The following is a 23,759-nucleotide window of genomic DNA, read 5'->3' as shown; positions in this document are numbered from 1 at the left end:
TGGTATTTCAGAAGGTTTCCCCCTCTCCAAAACTTCTCCTGTGATCAGATGTCACAGGGTTCCAAATTCTACCATTAGAGATTCATTCTTTTGTTTATCTCTCACATTGGATACATTACTTTTTGTAGTTTGATGGAAAAACTGTTTTTGGTGTACATTCCCATGATTTTAATCATAGAAATATGTTCTATATGTGGTACTCACCACCAAAGACAGGAGACAGAATAATTTCATCACCCCAGAATGACATCATGATGCCTTATATAGTCATACCCTCTGCCCACCCTGGCCCCTGGCAACACAGATCATTGTTTATCATTATATATTTTTTCTTCTTCACGGTGTCATATAAACAGAAGCAAAAAGTACCTAGACTTTTTACTCTGGCTTCATTAACTTAGCATAAAGCCTGTAAATGCTTCTTATTGCTGGGTCCGAGTCCTGTTTTGTAGATGTATCACAGTTTGTTTATCAATTCAGCCATGGAATTGAATGACACCCATGGTGTCCCAGTTTTTGGCAATTATTACTAGAGCTGTTATAAACATTCCCATACACTTTTTTTGTGTGAATGGAAATACTTATTTCTCTTAGGTAAATATCTAGGAGTGGGATTGCTGGGTTCTAGGGTAAACGTATCTTTAACTTTGTAAGAAGAAGCCAAACTGTATTCCATATCAGATGCATCATTTTATATTCCCGCAAGCAGTGTATAAAAGACCCAGTTACTCTGCACTCTTACTAGCACTTGATACTATCAACTGTGTTTGTTTTTTTCTGAGTCACTCCAACAGGTCTGGAATGGTATCACATTGTGGTTTTATTTTCCATTTCTCCAATGATGGATAATATTGACATCTTTTCATGAGCTCATTTGCCATACAAATAGTCTATTGGGTGAAGTGTCTGTTCAGGCCCTCTGCCCATTTTCAAAATGGGTGGTTTGCTTTCTTATTATTAAGTTCTGAATATCCTTTATATATTCTAAATGCAAATCCTTTTTTTGGATGTGTGAGTTGCAAATATTTTCTGCCTGTCTGCAGCTTGTCTTAACAATGTCTTTCCCAGAGCAAAGATTTTAAATTTTGATGAAGTCCAGTTGATCAAATTTTTATTTTTTTGGATGGTGCTTTTGGGGTCAAGTCTAGGAACTAACTCTTTGCACCTAGGTCATGACAATTTTCTTGTATGTTTTCTTCTAAAATTTTTGTAGTTTTGCAGTTGTACAATTTGATCTATAATCTATTTTAAGCTAATTTTTGTGTAAAGTGTGAGGTTTATGTTGCGGATCTCTTTTTGCAAGTGGATATCCAGTTGTTCCAGCATCACTTGTTAAAAAGACTGTTGAATTGCCATTGAATTGTCTTAGCAACTTTGTCAAAAATCAGTGCATCAGGAGTTCCTGTCGTGGCGCAGTGGTTAATGAATCCGACTAGGAACCGTGAGGTTGCGGGTTCGGTCCCTGCCTTTGCTCAGTGGGTTGACGATCCAGCATTGCCATGAGCTGTGGTGTAGGTTGCAGATGCGGCTCGGATCCTGCGTTGCTGTGGCTCTGGTGTAGGCCGGTGGCTATAGCTCCGATTGGACCCCTAGCCTGGGAATCTCCACATGCCTTGAGAGCGGCCCAAGAAATAGCAAAAAGACAAAAAAAAAAAAAAAAAAAATCAGTGCATCATATGGGTTTATTTCTGCCAGTAACACACTATCTTGATTACTGGAATTTTACAGTAAGGCTTAAAATTGGGTAGAGTTTAAGATTTTACTCTTTTTCAAACTTGTTTTGGTTATTATAGCTTATCTTTTCATTAAAATTTTAGAATCAAGAGGAGTTCCCATTGTGGCTCAGCAGGTTAAGAACCCGACATAGTGTCTGTCAGGATGTGGGTTTGATCCCTGGTTTTGCTTAGTGGATTAAGAATCTGGTGTTGCCCCAAGCTGTGGTGTATGTCACAGATAAAACTCGGATCTGGTGTTGCAGCAGCTGTGGTGTAGGCCAGCAGCTGCAGCTCTGATTCGACCCCTAGCCTGGGAACTTCCATTATGCTATAGGTGCAGCCATAAAAATAAATAAATAAATAAATAAAATTTTAGAATCAACTTATCTATATCCATGAAAAATGTGATGGAATTTTTCTTGGAATTGTATTAAACTTGTTGATCAACTAGGGGTAAATTGGCATCTTAACAGTATTGTCTTCCAATCAGTGAAAATAATATGTCTCTCCACTTATTTAGATCTCCCTTGATTTCTGTCATCAGCACTTTAAAGTTTTCAGCATAAACATGCTTCGTGAGATTTGTATCTAGGTATTTCATTTTTGGAGCTGTTTTAAGTGGTATTTTTAAAAGTTTCATTTCCAATGCTGTTTCTAGAGTATAGACATTCAGTGAACTTTTCTTTTTTTTTTTTTTTTTTTTTTTTTTTTTGTCTTTTTGCCTTTTCTAGGGCCGATCCCGTGGCATATGGAGGTTCCCAGGCTAGGGGTCTAATCGGAGCTGTAGCTGCCACCCTACACCAGAGCCACAGCAACATGGGATCCGAATCACGTCTGCGACCTACACCACATCTCACGGCCACGCCGGATCCTTAACCCACTGAGTGAGGCCAGGGATCGAACCCGCAACCTCATGGTTCCTAGTTGGATTCGTTAACCACTGAGCCACGAAGGGAACTCCTCAGTGAACTTTTCTATATTGACATGGTCTGCAGTGACATTGTAGAACTCACTTATTAGTTATAAGGGATTTCTTTCTGTAAATTCCCTCAGGTTTTTTTAATATATCATTTCTTCCTTTCTAATCTTGTGCCATTTATTTAGCTTTATTACACTTATTAAAACTTCCAGTACTGAGTTGAATGAGAGAGTGGACATCCTTGCCTTGTTCATGAACTTAGGAAGAACACATTCAGTTTTTTGACATTAAGTGGGATGCTAGCCTAGAGGCGTTTGTAGATGCCATTTATCAGGGTAAGATTTTCTTCTAGTCATAGTTTGATAGAATATTCATTGTGAATGGATGTTGAATGTTATCACATGCTTTTCCTGACTCAATTAATAGGATCTCATGGTTATTCCTCAGTCTGTTATTAAAATGGATGACTTTGCCTTTCCAGTTTTGATGCCAGCCTTGCATTCCTAGATAAACCCTAACTGATTACGGTGTCTTATACATCATCTGTATTTCTGGATTCCACTTGCTAACATCTTGTGAGGATTCGTGTATCTTGCTGGTGAGGGATATTGGTGTGTAGCAAAGGTCAGAAAACTATGGGCCATGAGCCACATCCAGCCCACTGCTGGTCAAATCTGGCCACATGGATTTACTTAGCTGCTTTTGCACTACAGTTGCAGAGTGGCTTTTGCACTGCAATTGCATCCCTAGCTGCTTTTGCAGAGTTTAGTTGCAGCAGAGACCCTATGGGCTGCAAAGATGAAATGTGTGACTCTCTGGCCCGCTTTCTACATTCACGGTTTGCTGACCTCTGGTCTATGAATTTCTTCTACTGTCGTTGCCAGATTTTGTTCCCAGATTCCCCAAATGAGTCGTGAGCTGCCCTCTTCTGTTTTCTGGAAGAGACTGTAGAGGTTGTGTCAGTTCCTCTTGCCATGTTTGGTAGAGTTGACCAGTGAAATCGTGTGGGTTTGGAGATTTCTTTAATGGAAGGTTTTAAACTATGATTCAATCTCTTTGACAGATACGGAACTGTTGAGGGTAGCCTTTTTTCTTTGGGTGATTTTCGGTAGTTTGTGGCTTTCAGTCTTCTCTCTTTTGAGGCAACTGCTTTTAAATGCCCTGGAAATCACTCCACATTTCTAAACAATTGATCTCCTGTAATGACATGAATACTTTGTTCCATTGTTCGCTGGAGAGCCAAATAGTCTACTATGATTAATTTCCTTTCTTGTGTAACTTTTTGGTTTTCCTCAAGATTCTCTTTTGCCCCGGCTGTCCTCTACAGAGGCACAATTGCTTCCAAAAGCTCTTTCCTCTTCCATATTCTGTCGGGCTGCTTTCCCCTGGATTCTGGTTCTGCTGACCTTCTCTGGGCTCATGGCCCTGCGGCTACCCAGGGACTCTGGCCTGAGCTGGAGTTTACGTTTTCTAGATCATATGTCTTCCCCTTTCTTGGCTTCCTCCCTTGTTTTTTTGAACACATTCTCAGGAAAATGATGTTTTAATCCGCTATTCTTCGGCCTTCCCAAATCACTTTCCTCCTGTAGCTCTTACCCTTCTTCAATACTACAACTTTAAAGCTGTCAACAGTAGCACCCTTATCCCCACACTGTGGATGGGGAGCCTGATGTGCCTGAGAAAGTGGCAGCTGAATCCTCATATCGGGAGCAAAGCCAGAGGAAGGAGTGAGAGGGGGGAAGATGCCCCCATCCACTGAGTGTAGGGAGGGAGTGGGGAGGGTTGGGGACCTCTTCCTTGGCCTGAGAACAAATGAGATGAAAAAGGGTGGAAAGACGTTCCCTGGTGGCTGAATGGGTTAAGGATCTGGCATTGTCACTGCTGTGGAGCAGGTTGGATTGATGGCCTGGGAACTTCTGCATGATGCAGGTATGCCCCCCCCCAAAAAAAAAGAAAGAAAAGAAAAAGGGAGGAGTTCTTGTCGTGGCGCAGTGGTTAACGAATCCGACTAGGAACCATGAGGTTGCGGGTTCGATCCCTGGTCTTGCTCAGTGGGTTGAGGATCTGGCGTGGCCGTGAGATGTGGTGTAGGCTGCAGACACAGCTCGGATCCAGCGTTGCTGTGGCTCTGGCATAGGCAGGTGGCTACAGCTCCGATTAGACCCCTAGCCTGGAAGCCTCCATACGCCGCAGGATCGGCCATAGAAAAGGCAAAAAGACGGAAAAAAAAGAAAGAAAGAAAGAAAGAAAGAAAGAAAGAAAGAAAAAGGGAAAGGGTGGAAACAGGAAAACCCAAGTATGTTCCTTCCCAGTTTAGTGGTCAGCTTATCTATGTCAGTTCTGCTGCTGATTCTGATGGATGGCCTGGGACTGCCTGGAGTCTAGGTTGAGCTGGATTGTTGTTCATTTTAGAGCTTTCAATGAAAGGATGCCGTGCCTGATGAGAGGTGTCTGCCGTGGTCGCAGCACCAGGAGTATGGGCCAGCCCTGCAGCAGGAATTTTTATACACCAGCCCCTGTATTGACAAATACCTGGGGATGAGCACAAGCTACAGGGATGTGTGAATTATCCAGATCAAAAATGGGGTATTTCATAAAACAAATATCTGGGGCTTGCAATGGCCCAGGCACTGGGAACAAAATAGACAAAGACTCTGCATATGGTTTGGAAAGAGCTGCTTCGGATCTGAAGGTGGCCGATCATGGTGGCAGTTTGAGCTGGACTGGACTGGGCCATCCCGTTCATCTGTTCCAGGCTCTTCCGGACCGGTATCCTCTTGTCTGTGGATGGCCGCCAGGTTCCCTGGGGCTGATTGGTCTAGCGTGGCTCTGCTCCACACGGGCTCTCATCCTCCAGCAGGCTGGCCTGGGCTTTTCACATGGTATGGAGTGGTCAAGAGCAAGACTAGCAGAATGCACAAGACTTCTTGCGCCATTCTAAAATGAAGCTGGGCGAGTTCCCATCATAGCTCAGAGGGAATAAGCCCAACTAGTATCCGTGAGGATGTGGGTTCAATCCCTGGCCTCACTCAGTGGGTTAAGGATGCCATGAGCTGTGGTGTAGGTCTCAGATGAGCTCGGATCTGGCGTTGCTATGGCTGTGGGCGTAGGCTGGCAGCTGCAGCTCGGATTCAACCCCTAGCCTGGACCGTACGCTGCAGGTACAGCCCCCCAAAAGACAAAAATAAATAAATTAATTTAATTAAATAAAACGAAGCTGGGATTTGGGTTTCATCCAGGTAGGGAGAGACCAACAGATCAGGAGACACTGCCTTGGAAAAGATAGTGTATTATGACACTTCCCATGAGGAGCGGGCGAGTCATGCCAAGCTGGGCCACAGAGAGAACAGCAGACAGAGAGAGGGGGCGGGGAAACTTTGGGAAAGCCTTTATTGGGGCTTTCTTTTTTTTTTTTCCAATTTTTAAAATTTTATTGAAGTATTGTTGATTTACAGTGTTGTAATAATTTCTGCTGTACAACATAGTGATTCAATTATACATAAACATGTACCTCATTCTTTTTCAGATTCTTTTCCCATAGAGATTATCACAGAATGTTGGATAGAGTTCCCTGTGCTATTCAGCAGGTCCCCATAATGGGCCAGTCATTCCATAGGCCTCAGTGTGTATAGGCCAATCCCAAGCCTCCAGTCCACTTCTCCCCCGGACCTGTCCCCTTTGGAAACCTTAAGATTGTTTTCAAAGTCTGTGAGTCTGTCTCTGTTCTGCAAATAAGTTCATTTGTATCCTTTTTTAGATTCCACCTATAAGTGATGTCATATGATGTTTGTCTTCCACTGTCTGACTAATCTCACGTAGTAGGATAATCTCCAGGGGGAAGGAATGGGTGAGACAGGGTGGGGGGACTAACCAGGTTAGGGTTGGCTAGTTAGAATAATTTTAATGCCATGGCAGTATAGGGTTGCCCCTAGTGGTCTGATGAAGGACCCTGGGGCTTTTGGAGAGCGATTGGGGTGTTAGGGTAGAAGTGGGGTGTTAGTGACTCACGAGTGTCAGAGCCAGAGAAGCAGGGGGATGGGCTGTGAATGGGTTGTCTTGCTATGGAAGGTGTGCCTGGCAGGGAGGGTGTTGTGTTGTTTGCTGCCTCTGGGACTTTGCTACCCTCCCCACAAAGGGGCAGCCCATGCCAAGTCAGCAAGGCCCCAGATGTCAAAACATCAGATACAGAAGCTAGACCATGTGGTTAATCCAGAGCCAGCCCTGGAACTGGTATATCGCTTCCAGTGCATTCTGTTGGCCAAAGCAAGTCACAAGACCAGCGCATATCCGGAGATGGGAAACCAGACCTCCCTCTGGATGCGAAGGCCGGCAGAGCCTCCTTGCAGATGGTGTGGGGGCGGGGAGGGAGAGAGTGCCATTCCTGCCAGACCTTCAGCGGTGGTGATCCAAGGATTTACACCGGCCGGCGCTGTGTTCAGACGAATGCCTGGGGTCAGGGTGAGGATGGGTGGCCTGGAGACTGTCCTCGTGTCTTTGCTTTGTCCAGCAGCCTTCACCTTGCCCAGGCTCCTTCAGGAGTGGGACTCTTTCCATGTCCTGTCAAGGACAGTCTCCATCGCAGAGACAAAGGGAGACCCCTTTGCCCCATTGGGGCAATTTCTGGCCCCGGGGCACTGGGCTGTGGCCACCAAGGGTGTGGACGGGCTATGGCCAGCTGGGGAAGGAGGCAGCGCTGTGGTGTCTCGGGTTGGCGTGGAGTCTTTCAGGCAGGAACTGACGCCTTCCCAGGCCGTCTCCCCCTGGAGCATCCTGATTGATGCCAGATTTGATTCTGGGGCGGACCAAGCCAGACTCCTTATGGAGCTGCTCCCTTGCTGCTTGGGTCCCAGCCGCACACACCCCCCCCCGCCCACGTGGACCTGCCTCCCAGCCAGTGTCCACTCCTGACTGTTGACAGAGCCCCGATGGTACTCCCGTTCCATGGTGATAATGGTGGAGCTGCCTGGCTTCTCCCCACATCCCCAAGGCTTGTGCAGCCTGGAGCCCTGGGGACAACAGGGCAGACTTCCCTGGTAGGTGGAACTTTCTATGTCCTTTCAAACCCTCCACCAGTGCCTTCCATGCTTCTCTGGAACTGCCTGAGACCCAAAATAAGGACATCCAGACATTTTCATTTAAGAAAAAAAAAATAAGCACCTATTATTTGACAGGACTCAAACCTACCCATGTCGGTAAGTAAATCTCTACCTCAAGGAAGTAATTATTTATATTCCCTGAATGTGGGAGAATGTGTGTGGCTCTGGCAGTCTGGGTACCAGACTCTCCAGGGGGAAGCAGCCCAGATGGGAAGCCAGGCTCAAGGAGCTCCTCCTGGGGCTGGTTCCCAAGTAAGACTGAGACGTAGCAGTCGTTCACATCAAAGATGATGGGTGGCAGGGAGCGGCAACTTCAGGAACTCAGAAGTCCCCAAGCTGCCCCTTGACCTCACTGTTGCTATCTGGTTGACCCCTGACTCAGTCATTTTTCTTTATGCTGAGGATACAGTTACCTCTAGACCCTCGACAGGAGGGGAGGGGGCACCGCCAGCCCAGAAGGAACCCTTCCCTCTCTGCTCACTGGGGCTGGGTTTTCCATCTCTACAGGAGGAGTGGGGGGCAGAGTGTGATCATGATTCTTGGCTGGTTTAAAGAAAGGGAAAGCTCCACAGAGCTCTAAGGCAGAGATGTCTATAGGCAAAAAAAGATAAAAAGGAAAAGCTGTTTCCAGAGAAGTATCAAACACCATCAGTCATTTACACTACAGTGTGAAAACAGACACGCTTGTCAGTATCACCTTGGAGCACCTTCTCTGATTGAGTAATTAAAGAAGTTATCTTCTCAGAAGGAATCTAGATAGTAAAGTACTGTGCTTATTCAACAACTATGTCCTGGAGTTCCCATCATGGTTCAGCAGTAACAAACCTAATTAGTATCCATGAGGACGCAGGTTCGATCCCTGTCCTCACTCTGTGTGTAAAGGATCTGGCGTTGCTGTGGCTGTGGTGTAGGCCAGCAGCTATAGCTCTGATTGGACTCCTAGCCTGGGAACTTCCATATGCTTCAGGTGAGGCCCTAAAAAGAAAAAAAAAAAAAAACTATGTCCTGAGAGCCTGACCTGCTGGGTATTATTCTGGGTTTTTCGGGGACAGGAGGGCCTGAGGCAGCGTAGCAAGTGGAGAAGACCACCGCCCCCAGCTCCTGGTCTGTGTTCTGCCTCCCACTCTTCCTGGGTGAGTGACCAGAATCAAATGCCTGCCTCTTTTGAGTCTGTCTTTTCCTCTGGACAGTGGGGTAATAGACATGCCCATTGCATGGGGTTGTAGAAAGGAGAAAATGAATGACACTCAAAGAACAGGTCCATAGTAAGGGCTCAGTACATGTGAGGGGAGAGGATGATGAAGCAGACACAGACCCTGATGTCACGTGGCTCACCAAGCAGGAAGAGGAAAACAAACCTGAAAGTATTCGGAGGCAGACAGCAGAAATGGTGCTTTGTTGGAGGGTGGCCTGGAGTCCACGCTACACTGGGGAAGCACATAAGGACTCTTGGAGAAGGGGCTTCTAAGTGACAGTGCAAAGACAGGAACCTGACTTTCGAGGACCAGGGGCAGAATCTGGGCAGAGGAAACAGCCAGTGCAAAGGCCCCAAGGTGAAAGTAAGCTTGCTAATGGGTGTGGGAACAGAGGAGGTCTAAATATTGGAGCACAGAAGGTGCCTGATCTGGGCAGGGCTTATTCATAGACAGATCTGTAGGCAGAGTAATGGCTCCCACCCCCGCCAATGTTCTTATCACCCAAACCCAAGAATCTTACCCTGGTTTTAGCCCAGGAAGACCCACATAGGGCTTCTGACCTACCGGACTGTGTGCATAATAAATGTGAATTGTTTCAAGCTGCCAAGTTTATGTTGATTTGTCACAGCAGCAACAGGAAAAGAATCCACTCTGTTGGTAATGAGGGGAGAAGTCTGTCTTTATTATCATGGGTGGGGAGCCATTGGCAGGTGTAAGCCAGGCAGTGTGTAAGTGATGCAGTGTGGCCTCTGACCTCTGTCTTTGGGAGCTTAGATTTTAGGAGGGCATGTAAGGACAAAGGGAGAGCAGGTGGAATGCAGGTCCAGGACCATTTCTTGCTCACCCAGAAACACTTGCGATTTTTCGCGAATGGGGGCAGGAAGATCTGAAAGCAGAGCACATACGTTATTTGGTCTTCACAACAATCCAAGTGAGTTACTCTAAGAGTAAGGTCTCCAGGGCCCCACATGGCCACACCCACAGCCATCATCTCATTGTTCCTTTTGTTCTGCCAATGCTCCCCACCAGGACCAGACCTCCAGCCCCTTCCACCTCCGAAGCTTCAGCCCCAGGAGACGCAGTCAAATCCAGATGTCCACTTTCACACATCGCAGAAATCTTGGGTCATATATGAATGTGCACACACGTGGCCACACACCACAGCAACAGACAACTCTGGGCCAGTGTTCCTGGGAAGGGTCTGTGGGTGTATGTTGAGTGGACAGCTAGGGGACTGAGAGGGATCCCTGGCAAACTGAGACCTCCTCTGAGCCTCTCATCCTGGTCCCCTCAGGCTGACAAAAAGGGGGACTGGCTTTTCCAGTGGGTGGACTGGATGAAGGGTGGCGGGCCAGGTAGCCCCACAGTCTACCACCTGGATGCCCTGAGGCTCCGTTTCTCTAGCTGCGTAATGGATATAAGTGAGTGTGCCTAGTAGGGCTGCAGGGAGAACTCAATGAGCTAAAGATGGTTCCAGTTCCTGTGTCTGTGCCTGGCACGAAGCAGGGTGCTTGCTAAATAAGTGTGGTACAATGAACAAATGAATGGAGTACAGAATCATTCCACTGTACACCTGAAACTAACAGAATGCGTATGTCAATTATACCACCATAAAAATGTAATATGAAAAAGAAGAAAAATCAATCAAAAAATGAATGAGTGAGGAGAAGATGCAGTGTATTGAATTTCTTTTCTTCTCTTTTTTTTTTTTTTTTGTCTTTTAGGGCCACACCCTTGGCATATGGAGGTTCCCAGGCTAAGAGTCTAATTGGAGCTGTAGGTGCCGGCCTACACAACAGGCCCAGCAACACAGGATCCAAGCCAAATCTGCAACCTACACCACAGCTCATGGCAGCACCAGATCCTTAACCCACTGAGTGAGGCCTGGGATCGAACCTGCGTCCTTGTGGATGCTAGTCGGGTTCGTTAACCACTGAGCCACGATGGGAACTCGTTCCTCATTTTTTGTTCAGTATTCACTCAACTTCTTCTCTCCCTCTATGCTCATATTGGGTTAAACCCCAAAAGGAAGTAGGCAAAACACACCCCATTTCTGCAGCTAGGAGGTCTTCAAGTTGTGGAGAGAGGTGAGGCAAAGGCCCAGGACTGTGGCTGGTTTTGTGTGTGTGTGTGTAAGTGTCTGTGAATGTGTGTGCATATGTATGTGTGTCTGTATATGTGTGTACATGTAAGCGTGTGTGTATACATGTATAAGTGTGTGTATATATACATGTGTAAGCATGTGAATTTTGTGTGTATACATGTGTAAACATCGTGTACATGTATAAATGTGTGTATTAAGTTTGTACATGCATGCATGTGTGTTATATGTAAGTTTTGTGTGTGAATGTGTGTACATGCGTATGTGTATATGTGTATGTGTGTATATGTGTGTGTGTATGAATATGTAAGTGTGTATATGTGTATGTGTGTGAATATATGTGAATGTGTGTATGTGTGTGTGTGGAGCTTCCCACCGGGTTGGGCTTTAGGGAACATATTTGCTGGAGGGACAGGGATGCAGTGAAGGCACAGCTTGAGTCTGCAGGACAGGTGGGCTGGGCAGCTGGGCTTGGGAACCGGGGTCGGGGAGAGTGTCCCAGGCTCCTGCCTGCTCTTCCTTTGCTCCTCATTCATCTGCTTGTTGGTTCATTTAAATGAGCATCTCATGCGCGCTCAGGTCCCGTCCTCAGGAAGGACCATTCCAAGTTGTTGATAATTTGTTCTCTGTGCCCAGGTGTGCCAAGGGGCAGAGGGAGAGGCGACCGGGGGTGGCGGTTAAGGGGGTGTTAGAAAAGAGGAGGAGTCAGGAGAAGGGCAGAGGGTTCTCTGTGGACCCCTCTCTAAGGTGGGCCCAGCAACCCTGTCACATCAAGGTCTGAAGGAGGTCTGCTGGTGGTTCAATCTTGGATGAGACACATGGCTTCCTCACCTGAAACCCAGGTGTAATAGTGGTATAATTAATAACAGTGCACACATCTGGGGGCTGTCATGAGCATCTAATGAGTTAGCTTGTGTGGAGCCTGGTGGCAGCACCGGCTCTCAGCTCCCACTGCTGTCATCGCCCCCATGGGTGTTATAAAAAAAATAGACAAGAATTAGGATGGGGTGAATATACAGAAATATGGACAGCCAGCATCGTAAGAACCTAAGACACCCTGAGCACCCAAAGGGAGGCTTTGGCTGGAGGGCTGAGATGGCTGATTTTATGGGTCCATTTGGGTAGATACTGATGCCCACATATTTGGTGAAACACTAGTCTGGATGTGGCTGGGAAGGTATTTTTTTTGACATGGTTAGCATTATAGAGTAGACTTTGAGTAAAGCTGGTTGCCTTCCCTGATGTGGGTGGGTTTTGGCCAAAAGACTGAGGTTCCCAGAGGAGGAGGGTGTTCTGCCTCCAGATAGCCTGTGGACTCTGGATTTGGTCTAAAATTTAAAAAAAAAAAAAAAAAAAAAAAAAAAGGCTCTGGGAGAAAAAACCATGTGCGAATTCTACATGACTCAGATGAAGAGGGCCTCAGCCTTGGCCAGCAGGCACACGCTTGGCAAGTGTACTGGTCCTTTCATAGACCTAAAGGCATCAAAACATCTGTGTTCCCATTAACAAAATGCTGACATGACACATAGCTGTGGCTTAGAGGAAACCAGCAGGAGACGGCCCCTCTGAGGTCTGAGGGGTCATCTGTGACCGCATGGAGGCGTCTGGGCTCTACTGTCACAAAGGTGGCTCTCAGAAATAGTGACTGTGTCTGGAGTTCCCATTGTGGCTCTGTGGTAATGAACCTGACTAGTATCCATGTGGACGCTCTGTGGTAATGAACCTGACTAGTATCCATGTGGACGCAGGTTTGATCCCTGGCCTCCCTCATCAGGTTAAGGATCCAGCATTGCTGTGGCTCCGGCATAGGCCAGCAGGTGCAGCTCAGATTCCAGCCCTAGCCTGGGAACTTCCATATGCCAAAGGTGTAGCCATAAAAAAAAAAAAAAAGTATTCAATGTTTCTTCAATTTCTGTTGTACACCAAAGTGACTCAGTCATACATAATAAATTTTGATCTTTTTCTCCCCAAGGATGGAAGAGTTTCACAGAATATCTTTTCTTGGTTCTGTTACAAATATGTTATTACCTCAAAGAAATGGAAACTAATTTTCATTATTTATTGTCAATGCCATGAGCCAGGCGTGGGGCCAGGTATTGAAAGGATGCAAACTTGGACTCTTTGAGGGGCTCTCTTTGAGAAAAATATTAAAAATGAGGGTCCTGGGAGAGACCTCGGAAACTGGGGGCCCTGACATGTCAGCTTGGGGTACACCTTCCTTTCCTGGTGTGTGGAGCCCCCCCTTTGCCAACCCCATCCAGATTTGACCTTCATGGAGTCACATTTGGGGTCCAGGACCCTGTTGAGCCTTCCCACCCACATGGGAGGTTGCTTTTTATAGTTGGGGTTGGGGACCCTGAGATGGGAAGCCAGCTTTCAATGTGGCAAGGGCTAGGCTGAAATGCAGGTGGCCGACACCTGAGGGTCTAGCCTGCTTCCTGTCCCCGATCCTCGGAGACCCTCACAGCCCCTCGGGCTGACCTTGTTGATGAGCTACGTTTGCAAAGGAAATGAACCATTCCTGGTGTGGCTTCTCTTGGCCTAGAGCAGATGGTGATGGGTGCGGGAGGGGAAGTGGGCAGGGCAGTGGAGAGGGGCAAGGAGACCCCCCACCCAGACTGAAAAGAACACAGAGGAACAGAAGGAAAACTGAGGCTCAGGGTCCGACTCTGACTACAGTTAACAACTTTGCTCCTTGATGTGGAAATGACTCCACGGCTCAGTGTCGAGCTTAAAGAGATGCTGCAGCACCTGCATCGTGTGGTCCAGCACATGCAAGGTGATGCTTGTGTGTGTCTACCTGTGCATCTGAACCTCGCAAAAAGTTCACAATGGTTGTCTTTGGTCATGGGACTTGGTCTTTATTTTGATGTGTGTTTCTGCATTTTGATTGTCTTGTGGGATCTTTCTTTGTATGCTTTCTTTGTATGGTCAAGCAAAATGATAAAGCTTCTCAATTTGAAAAGAGGAAATACTTAGTTCTCAGTCCCCCTCCCATGACCTCATTTTCCCCTAATGTCCTCTTGAATACTCAACTTGGTCTGAAAGCTCTAGCTTGTCACCCTGCTCTACAGATGACCTCAGTGGTGCCTGAGGCCACTGCAGGCAGCAGATTCTGAACACGGCTCCGGTGGACTCCATTTCTAGAACTTTGGGATGAGGGAACTGCCCTGTCAGTAGCACCTGATGCACAGACCCATCAAACTTCATGTTCAAAGGCAGTCATCCTCTCCACTGCTCTGGCACCCTGACCCTGACCCTGCCAAGCTGGCTTTCCAACAAGACAAGGATCTTCCTTTTTTTTTCCCCCTTGGGAACTTTATTCCCTCCACCTAGTTTTACAGAGATATAACTGTATAGTATGAATGTGTAATAGCATTGTATTAGCCGAAAAGGTATAAAACTTAATGATTCCGGAGTTCCCATAGGGGCTTAGTGGTTAACGAATCCGACTAAGAACCATGAGTTTGCGGGTTCAATCCCTGGCCTCACTCAGTGGGTTGAGGATCCAGCGTTGCCCGTGAGCTGTGGTCTAGGTCACAGACGTGGCTCGGATCTGGCGTTGCTGTGGCTGTGGTGTAGGCTGGCAGCTACAGCTCCAATTTGACCCCTAGCCTGGGAACTTCCATATGCCACAGGTGCGGCCCTAAAAAGACAAAAAGGAAAAAAAAAAAAGCTTAATGATTCCGTTTATGTGTATTTTGTGAAACGATCATCGCAAAGAGTCTACTTAACATCCATCCCCTCACATAGTTGCAATTTTTTTCTTGTGATGAAAACATTTGTTCTACTCTCTTAGCAACTTTCTCATATGCAGTACAGTGTCGTGAACGGTAGTCACCATGGTGTACATTACCTGCCCAGAACTTATTTATCTTATAGCTGGAAGTTTTGACCTTTTGACCCCCTTCACCCATCCCCACCTCCCCATCCACTAATCTCTGAATCTATGAGTCTGTTTTTTTTTTTTTTTCAGATTCCACACATAAGTGAGAACATACTGTACCTGTCTTTCTCTGTTTGATTGATTCCACTCAGCATGATGTCCTCAGGGTCCATCCACGTTGTCACAAATGGCAGGATTTCATTCGTTTTATGGCTTTTCCCACATTTTCTTTTTCCATTCATCCATTAGTGGACATTCATCGGTGGATATGAGGTGGTTTCTATGTCTTGGCTATAGAACATAATGCTGCAATGAGCATGGGGTGCATATATCTTTTCGAGATATAATTTTGTTTCCTTTGGTTAGGTACTCTGAGGAGAACTGCTGGATCAAATGGTAGTTCTATTTTATTTTTTTTAAGTTTTTGTGTAAACTCCATACTGTTCTCCATGGTGGCTGCACCAATTTACATTTCCACCAACAGTGCACAAGGGTTCCCTTTTCTCCACACCTTCACCAACACTTATTATTTCTGTCTTTTCCATAATAACCATTCTAACAGGTGTAAGGTGATACCTATTTTGGTTTTGATTTGCATTTCCCTGATGATTAGTGATGCTGAGCATCTTTTCATGTACCAATTGGCCATCTTTGGACTGTTGTCTTTGGAAAAATGTCTATTCAGATCCTCTGCCCACTTTAAAATTGGATTTTTTTGTCTGTTTTTTGCTTTTTTTTTTTTCCTGTAGAGTTATATGAGTTCTTTACATATTTTGGATATTAACCCCTTATCAGATATTTTGTAGATGACTTGCAAATATTTTCTCCCATTCTCCCCCTGCCTTTTCATTTTGCTCATGGTTTCCTTCACTGTATAAAAGATTTTCAGTTTGATTTAGTTTCACTTGTTTATTTTTGCTTTTGGTGTCAAGTCCAAAAAATCATTGCCAAGACTAAATGAGCTTACTGCTTATGTTTTTTCTTTGAGGAGTTTTATGGTTTCAGGTCTCATGTTCAAGTCTTTAACCTAATTTGAGTGGATTTTGTGGATGGTGTCAGAGAGGGGTCCGGTTTCACTCTTCTGCATGTTCCCATTCAGTTTTTCCCAGCACCACTTATGGAAGAGATTGTCCTTTTGTCATTGTATATTTTTGGCTCCTTTGTCGTAAATGAATTGACCATATATGTGTGGCTTTATTTCCGGGCTCACAAGGATCTTCTAACGCTTTGTTCTGTTAGCATCAATGCAGCGAGGTTGGAAGCAGAGATGGTGAGTGTCCTGACTGTCCCTCAGCAAGTCCGCCCACTACTCTTTTTCTCCCCTTCCCCCCGGATGTGGCCTTAGTGTGCTGGTTTGGAAGGTTTTCCATTGTGACTGGAGAGATAGCACATCTCACCTGTGATGAGCGCTTGGAGGAAAAGCCCTGGTGCCTGTTGTCCATGATGCGGGGGGAGGGGGCTGGGGGAGGTGGTAGGGAGTGCTCAGGGGTACAGGGTGCCTGGACCCAGGAGCGCTGGAGTTCTACTCACTTGGGTGCCCAGAGGCCCCTCTCCCTCCACTCCCCCTGCCCTTCTGTCTGTGCTTTCTGGAGTCCCATGTACCCACCCGCCCAGGTTCCCAACAGAGGCCTTGGTACTGCTCTCTGATCTCCCACTTCAAAACTCAGCCCTTCTGGAGTTTCTGCTGTGGCATACCAGTATGGGTGGTATCTTGGGAGCTGGGACACAGGTTCTATCCCAGCCCGGCACAGTGGGTTAAGGATCTGGCGTTGCCAGTTAGGTCATAACTACGGCTCAGATCTGATCCCTGGCCTGGGAAATCCATATGCGGTGGGGAGGTCAAAGAAGGGGAAAAAAAAAACCTTCCAGCCCTTCTGGTTCCTTGGGACAGCCCTCTCCCAGCTGTCATGCCCGGCTGGCTTGTAGATAAGGGAGGCAGCTGCTGGCCTGGCTCAGTTTGGGGAGGATGCCTCCTCCACCTCACTTCCTGCCCCCTTTGCCAGGGCCCCCCAAACAGAATTCTGAATGGGAATTAAGAATCCAAGCCTATGGGGTATTTGCCTTGGGTTGCAGACTTACCAAATCTAGTGCAGATGAATCAAAAAGACCATTCACTGTGGAGTTCCCTGGCAGCCTAGCAGTTAAGGATCTGACATTGCCACTGCTGTGACTTGGGTCACCACTGGGACATGGGCTCAATCCCTGGCCCGGGAACTTCCACATACCAAAGATGTGTCAAAAAATAAAGAAAGAAAAAAAAAAAGAAATAATAAAGAACCATTCATCACACCAGAACCCTTGCGAAGAAGAAAGGAGACAGCATGAGGCAGCCACTAGGGCACGCATGGCTTGGCAGGGACACTATGAGTGGAGTCAGCAGGTTCCCAGCCTGGCTCTGCTGCCCCTGAGCCACATGGATTGGGACCATTCCTTGACTTTCAGCCTGTATATCTTGTCTCTGAAACAGAGACAGTCCCAGGCCTTCTTCACAGGGCTGCTGCCAGCCGGCAGTCCCCCTCAAAGTAGCCAATGACTTTGTAAACTACGTGGAACTTGACATGTCTGAATCATGAAGACTTCTCAGAAAGCAACTTTTTTTTTTTGTCTTTTGTCTTTTGTCTTTTTTTTAGGGCTGCAACTGCGGCATATGGAAGTTCCTAGGCCAGGGGTCGAATCAGAGCTACAGCTGCCAGCCACAGCCACAGCAACGCCAGATCCGAGCTTTGTCTGCGACCTACACCACAGCTCATGGCAACGCCAGATCCTTAACCCACTGAGCAAGGCCAGGGATCAAATCCCCAGCCTCATGGTTCATCCTCAGTTAACCACTGAGCCACGACAGGGACTCCCTCAACTCTTTTTTTTTTTAAAGGGAGGTCGATGTGGGTGTGGGAAATCTGGGTGGATGGCTGTGCCTTGCCAGGCAGGTAGGGGACTGCAGGAGGTCACTGCCCGGTGCCCAGAACCCAGATGGGAAGGACCACAAAGGGAGAAGAAGGAGGAAAACAAACAAAGCTTCCCTTCCCAGTGGCCTTTGGGGCCAGACCCAGTCAGGCCCCAAGGGCAACTGGGGATTCAGCTTTGTCAAAAGCATCCATTGAGCCAGGCCAGTGAGTCATCTGTTTGGTGAAATCTCCAAGGTGCAGCGGCCTGGCAGCCTCCCGGGAGAGTGGCCGAGGCTCTGTTTCCACCGCGGTGGCGGCGCTCCACTGGCGAGGCTGGAAGCCACCCAGGCTGCAGAGGCCACATGCCTCCCAGCCGCCCACTGCCTTTTAGAATTTTTTTAAATTATCACACTAATACTGATTGGAGACAAAGACAAAGTGTGTGACATAAAATAAAAATGATCCCTGAACCTATCCCTAGAGATAAGCATCGCTATGGGCTCCTTTGTTCCGTGCAGGTAACATGAGTCAGGTTGGATGGGGCTGTGCTGAGGTCACACACAATGCGCACGTGAGCCAAGGCCAAGGTCCCATCACCGCCCACTGTCTTCACCCCTCCCTTCCTCCTGTTCATGACCCAGCTCTCAAAGGCAGTTGAAATCATGCACCTGAGATTGTTACCACGGAGCATGGTTCTGGGTGTTGCTCTAAGTTAGTTTTTATCATAAGCACAAGTCTCCTTTCTCTCTTTTTTAAGATTTTCCAAAAAAAAAGGCATTGACTTAGAAAAGGCATTGACTTTTACTCATTTGCCCTGTTACCTTTTTGAAAGTATAGGAAGCAATGGCATTCCTGTTTTGCCGTTTTATGTTTTATCCTCCACCTGCTGTTAAAAATGTCCAAGAGAGGGGAGTTCCTTGGTGATCTAGTGGTTAGGATTTGGCACTTTCACTCTGCGGCCCGGGTTCAATCCCCTGTCTGGATACTGAGATCCCAGATCAAGCTGCTGCACACAGTGGCCAAAAAAGAAAAAAAGAAAAAAGAAAGAAAATGTCCAAGGGAGAATTAACTTAGGGTGGAGGATTAGGGGGTGTCTTTGGTGTAGAACTGTTTCGTTCAGATAACTGTTATGCCACTCAGTCATTTAGAGTCATCACTTCTGCCCTTCAGTCTGAAAATGGGGATTTTGTTTTCATTTCAGGGTGAACCAGGGCTCTGCTATGCACATTCGGGGCCGCCCTGTCTTGACCTAACCCCACAGGTGTTGGAACGCCTGGCCATCTGCACTGTGCTCAGTGAATCTCTAGGACATTTGGGGCCTGGGGCCGGGTGACCCCTTGAAGCCCACAGCGAGGGTGGGACTGAACTATCCCCCATGCTGGTGGCAGTGATGGTGCTTTTCTTCTCTCCCCAGAACTGTCTCAACAAACAGCAGCTCCTCAGTGCCATCCGCCAGCTGCAGCAGCTGCTGAAGGGCCAGGAGACGCGCTTCGCTGAGGGCGTCCGCCACATGAAGAGCCGGCTGGCGGCGCTGCAGACCTCCGTGAACAGAGCGAATCCGGACACGCCCCCAGGTGGGTCCCCAAGTCACCACCCGGGGCTCCAGGGTCCCCACCCTTCCTCATCTGCCCTGTGGCGGAGGCTCACAGTGGGTTGACTCCCAGGCTTTTCCCTGCCACTGTCTATGGCTGGATGGTCCAGGGTTCGAGGTGAGTGTGTTAAGAAGGCTCTTGTTGGAGTTCCCACTGTGGTGCAACAGGATTGGCAGTGTCTACAGTGCCAGGACGCAGGTTCGAGCCCTAGCCCGGCACAGTGGTTAAAGGATCTGGTGTTGCCGCAGCTGCAAACTGCTCGGTTCTGATCCCTGGCTGGGGAAACTCCATATTCCTCCGGGTGGCCAAAAAAAAGACTCTCTTCCTCCATTTCCTCTTGGACCTTTTCATTCCAGGCTCAGCAGTTCTCACATAGCATCCCCAGAGAATTGTCAAAAGGCAGCACTTTCAGAGCCTGAGCTGCTTCTCCCATCCCCGTCCCCACTCAGATAGACCCTATTTGGTTCCACTTTTTAAAAAAACTTAATAGACTATTTTTCAGAGCAGGTTTTTGTTTTTGTTTGTCTTTTGTCATTTTAGGGCTGTGCCTATGGCATATGGAAGTTCCCAGGCTAGGGCTCCAATTGGAGCTGTAGCCACTGGCCTACACCACAGCCACAGCAATGCCAGATCCTTAACCCACTGAGCAAGGCCAGGGATCAAACCTACATCCTTGTGGATCCTACTTGGGCTCATTAACCGCTGAGCCACGAAGGGAACTCCCAAAGCAGTTTTAAGTTCATAGCAAAACTGAATGGAAAGCACAGAGATGTCCCACGTACACCCTCCCCAGACACTCATGGCCTCACCATCATCAACATGCTGCACCCGCATGGCCCACCTGGTACAACCCATGAACCAACATTGGCTTCCCTTTTTCAGACATGAAAATTAGTTCTCCACGAGTCTCCTGTTAGTGCCAGTGGGTAAGGTGGAGGGGCTGCTGAGGGCAAGTCCCATCTGTCTGGTGAGGTTACAGCGGGCTCCCCAGACCCTTTCCCCCAGGAGTAGGACTCTAACAGACACTGGGTGTTTCCTGGTTGTCCCAGTAACAGCTTCCATGCAGTCAATGCCCAGGGATAGGTGGCTGGATTTCCTCCGGCCTCTCCTCAGGGTGATGGAGGTCGAGGAGACAGTTGTATGTTTGTTCTAAGTCGGGAGCCTATGGAATATCTGATGTCATTTACTCACTTAAGATGCATTTGGGAGTTCCCCTTGTGGCTCAGCGGAAATGGTACTGACTAGTATTCATGAGGATGCAGGTTGGATCCCTGGCTCGCTTGGTGGGTTGACAGTCCAGCATTGCCATGAGCTGTGGCACAGGTCATAGATGAGACTCAGATCTGGTGTTGCTGTGGCTGTGGTGTAGGGCAGCAGCTATAGCTCCGATTCGACCCCTAGCCCTGGGGGGAAGGCCTTCATGTACTGCAGGTGCAGCCCTTAAAAAAAAAAAAAAAAAAAAAAAAAGACTCATTTATCAAGGGCCTTCTTTGTGGTGTGAGATGAAGTTTCCTGGGTTGGGTTTCCTACCTTCTCAGAACAAATCCATGGTAGCAAATCCAGAGTCTCCACAGGCCTGAGTCGACGCCTGTTTTCCTTGGCTCCACTGGTGCAGAATTAGACCTGCCGCCAAACTCCTCACACTTTCCAAGGTGCCAAGAGGCCCCGGCCTACCCTGGGCCTCATCAGAGCTCCACTCAGAGATGCAAGCAGAGCTCCTGCCTTTCTGCTGTATATCAGGAAACCGAGGCCCAGGGAAGTGAGTGAGCAGTAGCAGTAGCGGGTCCTAGCTCTGATGATTTTGTTTTCTGCTAGAGGCTCAACAGCACAGATCCTTTCTGTTTTCATGGGATCAGAGCTCCTGCGGTCACTGGGAGTTTCATGGGATGGGAGCTCCTGCAGTTGTTGGGAGTTTCATGGGATGGGAGCTCCTGCAGTTGTTGGGAGTTTCATGGGATGGGAGCGCCTGTGGTTGCTGGGAGCTTCCAAGAAGAACCTACAGGCAATTATTTCCACCATTGCCCTGCCCATGTTAGAGGGCCCTGTACAGACAGGAGGGCAGCTGTTGTTAAATTACTAATCTTCTTGTCACCAGATCCAAGGTCTCTCTACCCTGAACCATGCAAGATTTTTTAGAATAACCAATACTCTTTTTACCTCTTCTTCTTTTTTTTTTTTTTTTTTTAAGTTTTCTTTTTACAGTCACACCTGTAGCATATGGAAGTTCCCAGGCTAGGGGTTGAATTGAATCGCAGCTGCAGCTGCCAGCCTACACCATAGCCACATGGAATCCTTAACCCACTGAGCAAGGCCAGGGAGCCAACCTGCATCCTCACGGACACTACACCGGGTTCTCAACCCACTGAGCTGCAGTGGGAACGCTCCAATTCTCTTTTTAAAGAATTGCCACCTGAGTTCCCTGGTGGCCTAACGACCAAGGATTCAGTATTGTCATTGCTATGGCTCCAGGTTTGATCCCTGGTCTGGGAACTTCCATGCACTGCAGGCATGGCTGGAAAAGAAAAGAAAGAAAGAATTGCCACCATGCCTTCTCTTTCTGTGTGTATTAGATATGGTGCAGGAGGTTCGTGTCAGGTCCGCATTCCAGGGGAGGGCAGTGCCACACCTGCGGCTGGGGAAAGCCAGAAGCTTGCCGCAGATGGTACTGCAGGTTGTCAGAAAATCATCCCCCCCCAACCCTCAGCTCCTTTTTTTTTTTTTTTTTTTTTTTTTTTTTTTTTTGTCTTTTGTCTTTTTTTGTTGTTGTTGTTGTTGAGCTCCTTTTTTTTAAAGGGCATCTGCTGGGAGAATAATTTCTAGTCCTGGAGACTCCTTGGCCGCCTTCTTTCTGGCTTGGGTTTTAAGTATCTCCCTCCTACTTTCCCTGCCTTTATTTCCTGGGTGCATCAACCCATCAGCTTTACAGCCTATCTCAGCAGCCTCATTCCAATCACGTTCCCAGACTGCCAGGACTGCTTCACTGCTGAGCTTACTCTTATGTATTATCATCCTTTGGCAAGGTACCGGCAGCTTCCCTGGGGTCCTGTATACGCACCAAGATGGGATCAGGATGAAATAAACCAGCCAAGGGGCACATCTTTTCACCCAACAGAAACCTTGGGCTCCCATTTGGGAAGGACTTGCAAATTGGGTTTGTTTGTTTGTTTTTAGGGCCGCACCCGAAGCCTATGAAGTTCCCAGGCTAGGAGTGGAATCAGAGCTGTAGCTGCCCGTCTATACCACAGCTACAGTAACTCAGGTTCTGAGCTGTGTCTGAGACTTACACCACAGCTCAGAGCAACATGGGATTCTTAACCCACTGAGCGAGGCCAGGGATCAAACCCGCGTCCTCATGGATACTAGTAGGGTTTGTTACTGCTGAGCCACAGTGGGAACTCCCCAAGTTGATTTTTAATTAATCTGCATCAATTCATTAAGCCCAATGATTTTTATCAAGCTGGGTGGAAATGCTCCAGCTGGTAGATTTTCTGTTTTGAGGGTTTTAAAGATTTCTCTTCCTCAGGAATTCATTGTGGCTTAGAGGGTTAAGAACCCAACTGGTAACCACATGAGGATGTGGGTTCGATCCCTGGCTTCACTCAGTGGATTAAAGATCCCTCGTTGCCATGAGCTGTGGTGTAGGTTGCAGACATGGCTGGGATCCTGCATTGTTGTGGCTGGGAACTTCCATATGTGGCAGAAACTTCCAGAGCAGTGTGTGGGCAGATGCTCCCCTCGAGGTGGATGCTGGGCAATTCTCCATCACACACCACAACCTACACAGCTGGAGCAACAGCTTCCTCTTCATTGGCCTAAAACCCCAAAAGTATTTTTACAAACAATACTTGGAACTTACTTTTTTTTTTTTTTCTTTTTTTGTATTTTTGCCTTTTCTAGGGCTGCTCCTGTGGCATATGGAGGTTCCCAGGCTAGGGGTCGAATCGGAGCTGTAGCCACTGGCCTATACCACAGCCACAGCAACGCAGGATCTGAGCCGCGTCTGCAACCTACACCATAGCTCATGGCAATGCTGGATCCTTAACCCACTGAGCAAGGCCAGGGATTGAACCCGCAACCTCATGGTTCCTAGTCGGATTTGTTAACCACTGCGCCACGATGGGAACTCCATTGGACCTTACTTTAAAAGTGAGTTTCTGACTCAGTTAAATCCAAATCCAGCCCGTCTCAACTGGGGGCACTCTCCCTTTAGACAAGCATGGACCATGTGGAGTGGGGCAGGGGTGGCGGTAGGCATCGTGTGGAGGCTGCAGGTGAAGGAGGAATAGAGAGCATCTCCCACCTGTCTCCAGCCTACACCAGTCCTTCAGAAACTCCAGGTGGTTCTGCCTTCACAGCACAGCCAGGATTC

General features: G+C 47.6%; 1 protein-coding gene across 1 annotated transcript in view; it reads left to right on the top strand.

Annotated features, from left to right (window-relative positions):
• FBLN7 (fibulin 7) overlaps positions 1 to 23,759 on the top strand; it is a 51,948-nt gene that overhangs the window by 2,915 nt on the left and 25,274 nt on the right. Inside the window, exon 2 of the mRNA XM_005662277.3 lies at positions 19,213 to 19,372. Within this exon, the coding sequence (XP_005662334.1) occupies positions 19,213 to 19,372 (160 nt within the window). The remainder of the gene's footprint in view (positions 1 to 19,212; positions 19,373 to 23,759) is intronic.

This window comes from Sus scrofa, chromosome 3 (assembly GCF_000003025.6).
Source record: "Sus scrofa isolate TJ Tabasco breed Duroc chromosome 3, Sscrofa11.1, whole genome shotgun sequence".
Lineage (NCBI taxonomy): Eukaryota > Metazoa > Chordata > Mammalia > Artiodactyla > Suidae > Sus > Sus scrofa.
The sequence above is the reverse complement of the archived record's forward strand: the minus strand, read 5'-3'. Positions and strand labels throughout refer to the sequence as shown.